The 13,472-nt window shown below is 40.6% G+C and overlaps 1 protein-coding gene across 2 annotated transcripts in view; it reads left to right on the top strand.

Annotated features, from left to right (window-relative positions):
* The window catches only part of SLC5A8 (solute carrier family 5 member 8), a 41,114-nt gene extending 28,275 nt beyond the window's left edge, over positions 1-12,839 (top strand). For both annotated transcript variants that reach the window (XM_008144765.3, XM_054719405.1), the window contains exons 10-15: positions 623-690; positions 2,607-2,693; positions 6,145-6,350; positions 9,628-9,731; positions 12,233-12,312; positions 12,568-12,839. In XM_008144765.3, the coding sequence (XP_008142987.2) occupies positions 623-690; positions 2,607-2,693; positions 6,145-6,350; positions 9,628-9,731; positions 12,233-12,312; positions 12,568-12,693 (671 nt within the window). In that variant the 3' untranslated portion in view covers positions 12,694-12,839. The remainder of the gene's footprint in view (positions 1-622; positions 691-2,606; positions 2,694-6,144; positions 6,351-9,627; positions 9,732-12,232; positions 12,313-12,567) is intronic.
* The last annotated feature ends 633 nt before the right edge of the window (positions 12,840-13,472 follow it).

Raw genomic sequence — 13,472 nt, 5'->3', positions numbered from 1 at the left:
GAGAAAATTTAGCCAAAGGGGGGCTATGATACTTATCTTGAAGTTGCCTTTTTTTGCTACCTTAACAGGAAAGGCTTGGGCCTGTGGGTGGAGATTACGAGAGGGCTTAAGGTCCTAAACCACCCCTCTGCATGGATTGCCACTTCCCAGAAAAAATGAACACTGAAAGTCAGAAGACTCTCATTTCCGATGTTTATTACTCCCCTCCCCCACCACGTTGTACAGCGTGGAGTTGAATTTGTTCTATTTTTGGCAAACTGAAAACAGAGATCTGAGCCTTCCTTTACAAAAAAAAAAAAAAAATGTTGTGGAGGATTAGATTACTAACACAATAGTTCTTAGCTTTAAAATCCCTATCGTTAATTCTAGGGATTCTTTACTTATATAACCTACTGTTGTAATTAATCCTTGAACACAATGTCGGGATTTTCTTTCTTCCTCACACACGGCTGATTCTGTAGGAAAACACCCCTTTCCTTGTTTTAGCTGGCTCTGTAGTATTCGGCCAGTCTTCACCACAGTCAGATTTCCCACTTTGAATCAAAGGTGTGATGATTTATCCTGGTGAGAATTCTAATCCTCTGGGTCTGGATTTTACACTGGTGTTGCATCGTCCATCCAGGTGTGCTGTTTGGAGTCCTGTGTATTGGAATGGCTGCTTTGGCATCACTAATGGGAGCTTTGTTGCAGGTAAGAGCTGACTCCTCCAAGCTTTGACTCATAATCACTTTTTGTTTTTAATGCTGATGTGACCATCCTTCCAGAGTTCTCTTTTTATATATTTAACACATAGACATATCATGGAACAGAGGTGACCAAATTCTTAAAAATTTCTTAAATTAAACTTTCTATTTAAAAAAAAATGTTTTTATTGATTTCAGAGAGGAAGGGAGAAGAAGAGAGATAAAAACATCAATGATGAGAGAGAAGCTTCAATCAGCTGCCTCCTGAAGGCTGATGGGCCCTGACTGGGAATCAAACCATGACCTTCTGGTTCATAGGTCGACGCTCAACCACTGAGCCATTCTGGCTGGGCTAAACTTTCTATTTTGAGAAAGTTGTGGGGATCATTGTAAATTATGAGATCATTGTAAATTTACATCTATAATAATAAAAGCGTAATATGCTACTTAGACCGGACAACCTTCCGGACGAAGCTGGGGCTGCGAGGGAAGCCTGGGTCCCGGGTGCCAGATGGAAGCTGGTGCCGGCAGCCGGGGGAAGGAAGGCCTACTCTTGCATGAATTTCATGCATCAGGCCTCTAGTGTAATGATAAGAAGTAATCCAGAGATCTCATATACACGCTTTTACCTTCCTTCAAAGGTAACATCTTGCAAAACAGTACAACATCACAACCAGGATATTGACATTGGTACAGTCAAGAGATGGCACATTTCCATCACCACAGGGATCTCTCATATTGCACTTCTATAGCCACTTCCACTGCCTCCTGCCCCTACTTCCTCCGTAACCCCTGGCAATCACTACTTTGTTTTTCGTTTTTGTAATTTTGCCATGTCAAGAATGTTACAGACATGAATCACATAATATGTGACCTTTTGAGATTGGCCTTGAGAGAAGCTGTGACCTGACGCCTTAGGATTGTATCATGAGTCCACATCCTCCTCAAACACATTCTTTGTCACGAGTATCCACAGCCCTGCCTAGTTCATAAGGGAGGCTTTTTCTCTGTGGACAAATTAGAGTGTCCCTGATGCTTCTTTTATGGTTCTGTCACTCTCAAAAACTAGCTATTTGATTATTGGGAACACAGATCTCTTAGAAGTTTCAGCTATTTGCATTTCTCCATTCTTCACATTGTAAAATTTTTTCACTATCACCAAAGCAAAGGTTACAATTAGTCAATTAGATTTAAATCTCTTTCTAGATGATTTGATCAATCTACTTTTAAATGACGTTTTTCATTCTAGTTCCATACTTAGGGAACCAAAGATAGCATTGGTTTTATTTTGCCATCTGTGGTCACTTAGCAGTACTTATGTGCAACCTTGTTTTGAGGAGAATTTTGAGGCTATCAAAGCACAAAGGTGTGATGTAATTGATTATTAAGGTCTAGACAGTGGTCAGCAAACTCATTAGTCAACAGAGCCAAATAACAACAGTACAACGATTGAAATTTCTTTTGAGAGCCAAATTTTTAAAACTTAAACTATATAGGTAGGTACATTGTTATTAACTTAATTAGGGTACTCCTAAGCTGGCCTTTGCTAAAAACTCAAGGGGCCAAAGAACCGCATGTGGCTCGTGAGCCAAAGTTTGCCGACCACTGGTCTAGGAGAACAAGGCTGGGAGGAGTGATGTCACTGTTGACTTATGTATTCATACGGGAGATCCCATTGTCTTCTGGTTCTCCACCTCCATATACCTTTTGCTTCCCTTATCAGGGTACCTGAAGGAGCATATGGGTACTTGAGACTAAGAAGCAGAGGCTTCCAAGTTCTAGTGATCTCTTTGCCAATGACAAGGCTGCCATGCTTTTGTGGAGGAGCATGAATACTTTAAATCCTCATCCTGATGAAATTACTTTGAATCATTTTAACTCTGTATTTGAGATTTCTAATTGCTGGCCTTATTATTTTTGCAGGCAGCACTCAGCATAATTGGCATGATTGGTGGACCACTCCTGGGCTTGTTTAGTTTGGGCATTTTGGTTCCCTTTGCCAACTCAATTGTAAGTATAAATGAATATGTGTAAAGCTTTCTTTCCAAAATACATTAGCAGCTTTGAAACTTTTTCTCAGTTGTAAAGATGCTATCCATATTAGTGACTTGTCTCAATGACTTAGATCACTCATATCAACTTTTGCTGGGTTGTACATTGAAGTTCTATCCAATGGGATCCTGCATTTGTGAAGCTCAATGGAAGCTGCCAGAACAATATAGTGCAATTTCAAATATTTATACTATAACGAAGGGGCAACATTTCTTGTGCATTTATCTTTTTGCCCTTTTTGAAAATTAATCATTAGCAATTAAAGAAGGAGATTGACAGACTCAGATATGAGAGGTTTCAGGATGATAGAGTGGAGGATACCTGTGAATATCCAGAGTACAGCAAAGAGGAGCACTGAAGTCTTCACCACCTTGGCCAGGAAGTTTCTACTCCTGATATTTAAAGCTGTAGCTCCAACAACATGGTTCTAGCCCCAAAGGGGTGATCATAATTGGGAATAATAATAACCAAAAGAGGGAGTAGGCCTGCTCTTCTACATCGATAGATCAGTGCTTTGAAGAAGTAAATTTTGTTTGGAATAAACGAAATTGAAATTATGTATCTGAAAGTCAGGCGAAAGTCCACTGGTCCAGTCTTGCCAGAAGATGAAGTTCAGGAAAAACTGATCCTGTATGTGGTTGTTTCAGACAGATGGAGAATAACCATAGAACTATGACTTTACATTTAGAATTCAATGTCCCTAATAATGTATTAGGAATTAGTAAGGCAGATACTAATAAGGGCTTTACTGTCACTATTATTAATTATTCTCAATGAAGTATTATATAAAAAGCTAGTTTGTTAGAAATTAATTTTAATGGAAGAGAGTGGTTTGTGTCTACGTCAGAATGTTAAAGCTTTGATTAGACTCTTTGCATTATAAAATGCATAGTGGTTTGTTGAGTGTCTCAAATTTTTAAAAATTACTCTTTTGGTTCTTGACATTTCCACCATGAGTTGCCTCCAGAAAAGCTGTAGGTCCAACATGGTGTGTGTTTTTTAAAGAGAAATAAGAGTAGTATCCTATATAATAAAAGGGTGATATGCAAATTGACCCTAATGGCAGAATGACCAGAACGACCACTGGACCAGTCACTGTGAGGTGCACTGACCACCTCTTGGTCCCTTCCCCTGGCCGTCAAGCACTGATCACTTGATGGCGAACAGGGAACCAGGGATGGGTGGTGGCGGGGGGCGGGGATGGCTGTGGGCAGCTGGGGAAGATGGCTCTGATCGCAGGCCAGGCCTAGGGACCGTATCCATGCATGAATTTTGTGCGCTGAGCCTCTAGTTTTTTATAAAAAGGGGAAAGTTCCTCTTCTTTACTATATTCACATTTTTCACCAGCAGAATATCTACCCTCACCTTAGAATGGACTTCCTCCTTCCCTCCCTCTTTCTCTTCTTCCTTTGCTTCTCTTCCTCCCTTTGCTTCTCTTTCTCTCTCTTTTTCTCTTTCTTTCCCACCCTCTCATTCACTCATTTACTTATTCATTTGTTCAATAAATATTATGGGCTTAGACCTGTCCTGGGAGGAAAGAACACAGAATATTTCTACCTACATGGGTTTTATAATTTTACTAGAGGCCCAGTGCATGAAAATTCATGCATGGGGGGTTCCCTCAGCCCAGCCTGCACCCTCTCCAATCTGGGACCCCGCAGGGGATGTCCCCATGATTGGGCCTAAACCGGTAGTCGGACATCCCTCTCACAATCCTGGACCACTGGCTCCTAATCGCTCACCTGCCTGCCTGCCTGGTCGCCCCCAACTGCCCCCTCCCTGCTGGCCTGGTCACTCCTAACTGCCCCACCCCCTGCCAGCTTGGTCACACCTTACTGCCCCCCCTGCCAGACTGGGCACCCCCAACTGCTCACCTCTGCCAGCCTGGTTACCCCCAACTGCCTCCCCCCCCCCCCCCCCCCGCTGGCCTAGTTGCCCCTCACTGCCCCCCTGCCAGCCTGGTCACCCCAACTGCCCCTCCTGCTGGCCTGGTTGCCCCCAACTGCCCTCCTGCCGGCCTTGTTGCCCCTCATGGCCCCCCCGCTGGCCTGGTCGCCCCATGCAGCCTGCTTGTTCAGTCATTTGGTTGTCCCTCACTAACTCCCCTGCCAGCCTGGTCGCCCCATGCAGCCTGCTTGTTCAGTCATTTGGTTGTCCCTCACTAACCCCCCTGCCAGCCTGGTCGTAGGCAGCCATCTTGTGAGGGTATGATGGTCAATTTGCATATTACTGCTTTATTATAAAGGATTATATAGGATGTGTCCTTGGTCTAGTCATGTACAAAGCTAAGAGAAAGCAAGTCTGGCCTGTCAACAGCTGGCCAACCTACTATTTCAACTTCATATTATTTAAAAAATATATTTATTGCCTGCAGACAGTATGTCTAGCACTGTGGTAAGTGCCAGGGCATCAAAAATAAAGAAACCTAATTCTGCTTTCTAGGGTTCACAACTTAATGAAAAGGCTTACAGTCCTTGTCCCCAAAATAAATCCTGTGATCTGGTCAGCAGCCTTCTCATTCTCCCATCAATGCACCATTGTTGTTTTTTCAAACCCTATGATTTTGCTCATGTTTTCCCCCTTACTTCAAATATTCTCTCCTGTCCTCTGTGGAGCCTGAGGTAAGGCTGCCCTCTCTGATCATTATTCTTAAAGAAAGGGGGAAATTCCACCACAGAGGAAGGGGTTTCCAGGCTCTAGGTTTGTTTTTGTCCCCATCATTTGGAAGTAGGGCTTAAATCCCTCAAGGGCTGGCAGAACACCTGGGTTACTGATAAAAGGCAGGGGTGGAGGACCCAAGTCTCCCATTTGGATTGGGAAACCAAATGCCTTTGGAGAGGACATCTCCAATTATGTCTAGAAAGATTTGGCATGGTTGTATGCACCAGTGCCGTCATTTCCCCCTAATTACCTGGTAGCACAGTTGCAGTCATGCACAGTGTTAAGTATAGGAATAAACTCTGTGTATGCTCTTTTCTTCACAGTCTGTGGCTCAAATGGCATGCCATTTGTTCACAGATTAAATAAAACTAGAGTTGGCCTGGGGTCAGCTACGGCCCTGTTGTAGTAATTTGGATGTGAAGAGACAAGGTCAGAGCAGAGTGCTGATCATAGAAACAGAGTGGTAGAAATGCAAGTATGAGACATATGAAAAAAAAAATGGCCATGAATTGGTGATGGGCTAGATAGTTAGATATGAAGAAAGGGAATGGGGTTACGGCGTCCTCAGGGCTGAGGGATCATGGGCCTATGCGGCCCTTGACAAGAGTTAGGGATCTTTGTGGGGAACAGTTTTATGAGGAAGCTGGTAAATTTGCCTTAGACCATGTTGAGCTTAACCTTCTAATGTTAATTTCCATCTCAAAGCAAATGGAATTGTTTTTCTTTTAAAAACACTCTTGTTTTGCAGGGAGCACTTATTGGTCTGATGGCTGGATTTGCTGCTTCTTTCTGGGTCGGAATTGGAGCTCAACTCTATCCCCCACTTCCCGAGAGAACCATGCCACTAAGCCTTGAAACCTATGGCTGTAACAACACACACAATGGGTCGAATTGGATGACAACCACAGCAATGCCATTTTCTACTAGTGCTTTTCAAGCACACAACGTTGAAAGGTATTGAATTAAGCTTTATAATGTGATAATTTTAAAAAACATATGTGACAGGTAGAGAACCCTAGTTACTTTTTGTCATGTCTGCAACAGTGATTTTTGCATAATTCTGAAAGGAGTAGAACTCATGGGGCTTTCTGGCTATAATATTTTGTTCAGAAATAGCAAAAAACAAACAACAAAAAAAACACACCACATTTTCTAGTTTCTGTAGAAACTTCTGCCTCACCTACAGATCCAGAGAAGACTTTAATAGTAACAACAACAACAAAAATTCCATTATAGGTAAATTCTATGAAATACCAGCTCTATTGGGATGAAAAATTGTCTTTGTCAGCTGAAAAACTTTTAATATGAAAAGCTCAATTATGAAAAAAAATATTACTTATACAGTCTTTGAAGTATAGCCTTTGCTGATTAAAAGCTATAATTATCTACATGTGTTGAAAGTTGCTATTTGTCCAGATCCAAAGTCTTTAGACCACTAGCAATGAACTGCATCTGAGTTCTTTGTGCTGGGGTTTTCAGCACGCAGTACACTTTTGAGCTTCTGGATACTGATGCCGTCCGATTTAATGCAATGATGTAGACCTGTTGGTAGATGAGTGTTTTATTATATAGTGGATGTGAGGGCAAGGCTTTCTTTAGTGGGTATACAGTTTACCCTTGAACAACACAAGTTTGAACTGTGCAGGTTCACTTATACACAGATCTTTTTTCAGTGAATGCATACAGTACTGTAAATGTATTTTCTCTTCCTTACGATTTTCTTAATAATATTCTATTTTTCTCTAACTTACTTTATTCTATAAAAACAATATATAACATACAAAATATGTGTTCATTGCCTGTTTATGCTATTGGTAAGGCTATTCGAGTTAAGTTTGGGGAAAGTCAAAAGTTATACACAGATTTTTGACTGAGCAGATGGCTGGAGCCCCAACCTCTGCGTTCTTGGAGGGTCAATTGTGCAAATGTCCGGCCTAAAAGCATAAAACCCAAAGGCATGTCCAAGGACTGGAAAAATGAGGCCACCTCCCTCAAAGTATTAACCGGGTTCCAGGTTACCTAGAATGAAAGCGTTACAGAATCATTCCCTTGGGGACAAGACATGGTATCTCTCTCTCAAAATGGAACACCCTTGAGAGAAGTCATGTGACCGCGATTAGTGACTCATGTCCTAGAGGGATCTCAGCTATGAGCATGCTTGTCAGTGGGAGTTCAGGGCTGGAACTCCATAAGACAGAGACTCCAGGTAGTTTCAGAGCCTGGGGCATGTTTAGAGAGATTTGACTAGGTGGGCTGCTGTGCCAAGAGGGGTAAGGAAATGCAGGGAATCGTCTGGACAAGCATGAAAGCACTACTGAGGGGCGTGTTGGGATCTCATTAGAGAGAGTCAGTCGGGGAAAAAATATTAGTGAAAGGGTAAGGAGGTGGATGTGCAGGATGTTCTTTGTATTTACAATTTTGCTTATCATTTGTTCTGATTTTGTAAATATCTCTCTTAATTTAAGATTCTAAAAAAAATGGTTTTTTGGATTCCTGAAACAAATAAATTCACTGAGTTTTACTGTGTGCCTGGTACCATAATAATCGCTTTTATGTGTTAGCTTATTTATAAAATAACTCAGCTAATAAATAAGACGTTTTGAGCATGAACTATTTATTCAGCCCTGGGCTGGCTATTTATGTAATGTCCATAGAAAAATTTCCCCTCACATTCACTGTGGTTCCTACCTTATAGGAAATTAAAATTTAGCTGGAGAGAGTGTGTTAATATACACAAAACAATTAATTCAGTAAACAAAATACATATAATGACTAGCACCTGGTAAATAGCTAATAAAAACCTGATAAATAATTGCTAAAAGAATTTATATAAACAGAGTTGGAGTGTGGATTAGCATAGAAACTTCAGAGATGTACCACTTGAAGAGGTTGACTCGAGGGAGAAGGTCTGGGACATTATTTTTGTCACAGAAAATGAGCCGAAGGAAAGTTGGACAAGAAAATAAATTATTATTCATCAGTTTATGTTGTTCATTAGATTCCACATATGAGTGAGATCATGTGACACTTATCTTTCTCTGACTGGCTTATTTCACGTAGCATAATGCTCTCCAGGTCCATCCATGCTCATAGACGCATCGAACAGACTGTCAAACCTCAGAGGGAAGGCAGGGGAAGGTGGTGTTTGGGGGGGAAGAGATCAACCAATAAACTCCTATGCAAATATACATAACCTATGGACACAGGTGGTGGGGAACTGGGGTGGGGGCTGGAGACGGGGTGGGAGAGATCAATTGGAGAGAGAGAGGACATATGTAATACTTTCAACAATAAAGATTTAAAACACAAAAAAAGAAAGAAAATAAATGATTAAATAGTATGCTGAGATAAGTGGTATTCCTAGGCTGCCATGGGAGCCAGGAGGCGGAAGGGCCTACCTATTCCTGGGTGGAGTCAAGGAAACCTTCTTAGAGTGATATTACATGAGCAGGAGTTAATCAGGTGAACAAGGCTGGGCAGAAGGGACTAAAGGAAGGAGTGTATATGCAGAATGGAGAAACAACATAGGCAAAGGCATGAAGGACTAAAGCCACATGACATCTTAGGAAGTCATGCCTAGGTCAGCATCACTGGAGATGAAATAAGACACCCTTTAGTTGCCTTAACTACTGGGTTTCAGTTACCCAGATTCAGTTTTTTATTTTTTAAGTTCCTCATGGTGCTTCAGGCTGCTGGTGTTTACCCCTCGCTAGGATGCTTTCTTCAAGAACTCTTTGTTATTCAGATCTCAGTTCAAATGTCACTTCTCCACAAAGGCTTTGTCTGACCACACCTTAGAGTGTCCCTCCCTCTTTCCACCTGCTAATGTCACGTGACCTTGTTTTTTTTTCCGTATGGTGTTTTCCATCAGGGGAAATTATTATATTTATTAATTAGTTTCCTTGCTTATTGTATTTATCTCCCCATTAGAATGTAAGCTTTATGAGGGCAGAAACCTTATCTACCTTTTTAATGATAGACTTTCCAGTGACTAGAATAGTGCCCAAGACATCCATCATAGTTGAATGAATACACATGGACATTTAGTGTAGGGTTAAGGTTAAGTCATACTTTTAATCCCTGAACCAATAAGATGAAATTGGGACAGCAGATTATGACATTAAAATCATTATTAAATATTATATTTTGACTTTGCCATGAGGGTTATTGACACTCTTAGTTGCCAGCAGCATTACATGAAATCTGACAGTTTTGCTTTGCTCTCTCTTAGGACTCCACTGATGGATAACTGGTATTCTTTATCGTATCTATACTTCAGCACCCTTGGAACTCTGGTAACATTATTCGTGGGAATACTTGTCAGTTTACCAACAGGTAACTATCTAAACATTAGTACTGTTGTACTTTTTACCTCGACATCAGTTTTTACTATATATGTTTTATTATTTATGTTATTTCACTATAGTCCTGTTAACAGCTAGTTTGATTATTTGTTCCATTTTACATGGGGAATTTGAAAGTAGAAGACTCATCCCTGTTTGAGTCTTTGTTCTGCTATTTGCTAGCTGCATGAACTTGGAGAAATCTATATAGCTACTCTGAGCCTTAGCTACCTTTTGTGTGAAATGCGAATAATAATAATAATAATAATAATAATAATTGACCTGCTTATCTCACAGGTTGCTTTCAGACAAAAATAAAATGCTTGAAAGAAATTATACATGGCTACCACAATGCTATGGATTTTACATATATTGTTAGAACAACCCTGTGTCCTTGTCCCATTCTGACCTTTGTAAAGTATAAAGGAGTACACACATGAAAGGAATAATGATTGTAATCTTTATATCTAATGGTATGTGAAGGCTATTTTTGGATGTGCATCAACTTTAAAAAGTGATTTTAAAAAATCAGATTGATAATACACATAGTATACACTGTTCTCTTGGATTGATGTAGAACTGTTGTCCTGGAACTTCATTTGTCCTCACGCCATGAATTCCCTTGGTCTCCCTCCTGTGTTAGATTCCCTGCCATCTGCATCCCAGGACTCCTAATTATTGTTGACCCCCTTAATTAAATGGAGAACATGGAAAAGAGAGGATATTTTGGAAATGATGCATGCCTGAAAAAAGTGTCTTTAATTCTCCCTTATGCTTGATTGTTTGAGTGGAGAATCCTAGGTTGAAAAGAACTCTTGTTTCTGAGAGGATGTCTTAATTTTCGTCTAGCTTGCTCTGTTTCTGTTCAGAATGCCAGTGCCATGCCACCTGCTGACCCTTTGCATGGGACCCACTTCACAATGACAACCCTAGGCCTTCAATAGGGTCCTTTCAATCTGAAGACCCGTGTCCTTCAGTTCTAGGGCATTTTCCTACATTATTACATTTGTAATTTCCTGCTATTTTCTGTTTCCTCTTTCTGGAAATTCTATTTGTCAAATGTTTGAGTCTTGGACAGTTCTAATTTTCTTACCTTTTCTCTCCTATTTTCTATCTCTGTGCTTATTAGGTCTACTACATGGGATATTTTTTCAATTTTCCAATAATTCTCAAAGGAGCACTCTGATCCAGCCTTGAGAATAGTCTGTAAGGGAAGGAGGACAGGTAGGAGGCTATTGCAGTAATCCAGGTGAGCGATTACAGTGGCTCAGACCAGGGGAGTAGTGTGGAGTTGGTGGGAAGTGCCAGGCGCTCTCATTTCCTGTGCTCCCTCACACATGTACATCCACAGCAATCAAACTAGGGGAAGGCACTGCCTTCTTTTTCAAATGTGTAATGACTAGTTAGAACTTCTACACTCTGTCCAAGCATGTGTGATGTCTTTGCTTGAAAAAGTAATGCTCTCTCCACATGAACAGGCGTCCAGTGATAAAACACTTCAACTTCATGAATTTCATAAATGTCTTATTCCCACTCCACAGTAGCAGTGAGCACCATGGAAAAAAATCTAGAAACATAAAATTCTGGTGCTCCTTGGGAAATATTTTAAAATCTATTGTAGGATACTAGGAACCTGAAGAATCCAGGCCAAACAGAGTTGACTTGGTGTTTCAGTTTCACCTAACCGTGTACTGTGCGTCATGAGTATGTTTCTTCATCAGAAAAGTAGGATAAATAATTCTATGAGTAGACTGTGCTTCTCAAACATTCATGGGCATAATGATCACTTTGGAAATTTAGTAAAAGTCAGAATTCAGGGGCCCCACCCCACAAGTTCTAATTGGGTCAGTCTGGGTTGGAGTCCAGGAATCTGCATTTTAAGTATTTCTCACCCAGGTGACTTGAGAAGAGGTAGTTTGAAAACCACGCTTTGAGATACATGGTTTTAAAAGCATTCTCTTTGATCCACAGATGAGGTAACAAACCAAAGTAAAATCTTAGAGTAGAGGAATTGGATCAAATACCAATCACCATATTGGTTTTTATTTAGATAATTTATTCAGCAATTCATAATTTCCTGCATTTCTTCACACACATCTACATTCACAGCCACCAAATTGGGGAAAGGCAACTTCACCATCTGAAGCAGAGGCAGATGATCTGATATTTTATTGGTAGGTCATAAAGGGTGCTTTTAACCAGTTTTCCTACCAGTACTGGGCCAGGTGAGGCGCTCTTTAGTTGAGGACCCAATGAGGCAGTTGGCTTGCACTTATCTTAAACTCCTGTTGATCACAGTGAGAGCCTTACAGAAACCGAGACTGAGGCAAGGGACCTGGTGGGCTAGTCTCCAGCTCTGTTTAAACCGATATCCTTTCTCCTTGTGTTGTATGAGTGTGTAGAGTCGAATGTGCACAAGTTAAATGCTTGTATGATGGACTGGGTAATTATAGGTAGCCTTTTAACAGTGCAAATAATGTATATGTTTTTCAGGAGGAAGAAAACAAAACTTAGACCGAAAATTTCTATTAACTAAAGAGGACACTTTATTCAATTTTAACAACTTTAAGAAGGTAAGTTGGCTTTCTTTTTCCTCCAATTAGTATGACTGTTTTTATCACCTGGAGAGACTCCTAGTTGGTCTTTACACCCTTCTGAACTCTGATGACAAGGAAGATATTTGCCTTATTTCATGATCTGTTTTTGTTAATGTCTCCCTCAGACTAAAAATCTGATTTAGAAAAAGAAAAGCCGTAGTGACAATTATTTAGAATTGAATGAATGAACAGTTTCTTTCCTCTAATCACCATGTTAACATTTTATTTTAGAAGGAGCAGGTTTTAAGCTACAAATCTCATCCAGTAGAAGAAGGTGGAACCGATAATCCTGCTTTCAACCACATCGAAATGAACTTCACAGACCCAAGTGGCAGGACCAGTGGGACTCACTTGTGAAGCAGCTGTGATACTCGATGATCGTACACAGTGGCCTACTTTTATATGTTTTCTAAGACAATTCGATCATATATATATATATATATTTTGTCCATCATGAGTGTTTTGGGGGAAACCTTTGGGGGATAAAATGTTGTTAAAGCAAAGTCCTGACTTTCCTCACTTACACTTAATCATCGATGCTACTGTGGAGTTCAGTTTCAGCATCAACATTTCCCTCAGTTTTTTATTTCCATGAAGCTATAGTTATGAAAGCTATGCCTCTCTATGTGCCAAAAGGCTAAAACACACACACACACACACACACACACACACACACACACACACACACACATATATATGATGATAAAAAGCATATTCTTAAATTCAGGCATTATTAAAAGTATTTCCCATGCTTTTGGTGCTAGCATATACGTTTTGGGGGGTTTCCAAAATCATAACCAATATTGAAAAGAGCTTTTCTCCCTCCTACTACATATTGTATTCTTAGGGAACAACGAAGTAATAGGTCTGTGTGGTGTCTATCGTTATTTCTCATTGACCCCTATCAGCCCAGGGCACATATTAGCCTTGGATCCAATTCTGGCTCAGGAAGGTGGAAATCAAGAAGCATGCTGTTTGGGACAGAACATGGGTCCAATGATCAGGTCTTCTTGGCGCTGTGCTTCTATTCTTACGCCTTCATGCTTGTTAGCTAGAGTTCCTGGCCACTGGCTGCTTGTATTGTCTTAGACTCTGGTTCTAGCTGGTTTCTCACCCATCAACTTTGATTTTATTGT

This window comes from Eptesicus fuscus, chromosome 7, assembly GCF_027574615.1.
Source record: "Eptesicus fuscus isolate TK198812 chromosome 7, DD_ASM_mEF_20220401, whole genome shotgun sequence".
In the NCBI taxonomy this organism is placed as follows: Eukaryota; Metazoa; Chordata; class Mammalia; order Chiroptera; family Vespertilionidae; genus Eptesicus; species Eptesicus fuscus.
The sequence above is the reverse complement of the archived record's forward strand: the minus strand, read 5'-3'. Positions and strand labels throughout refer to the sequence as shown.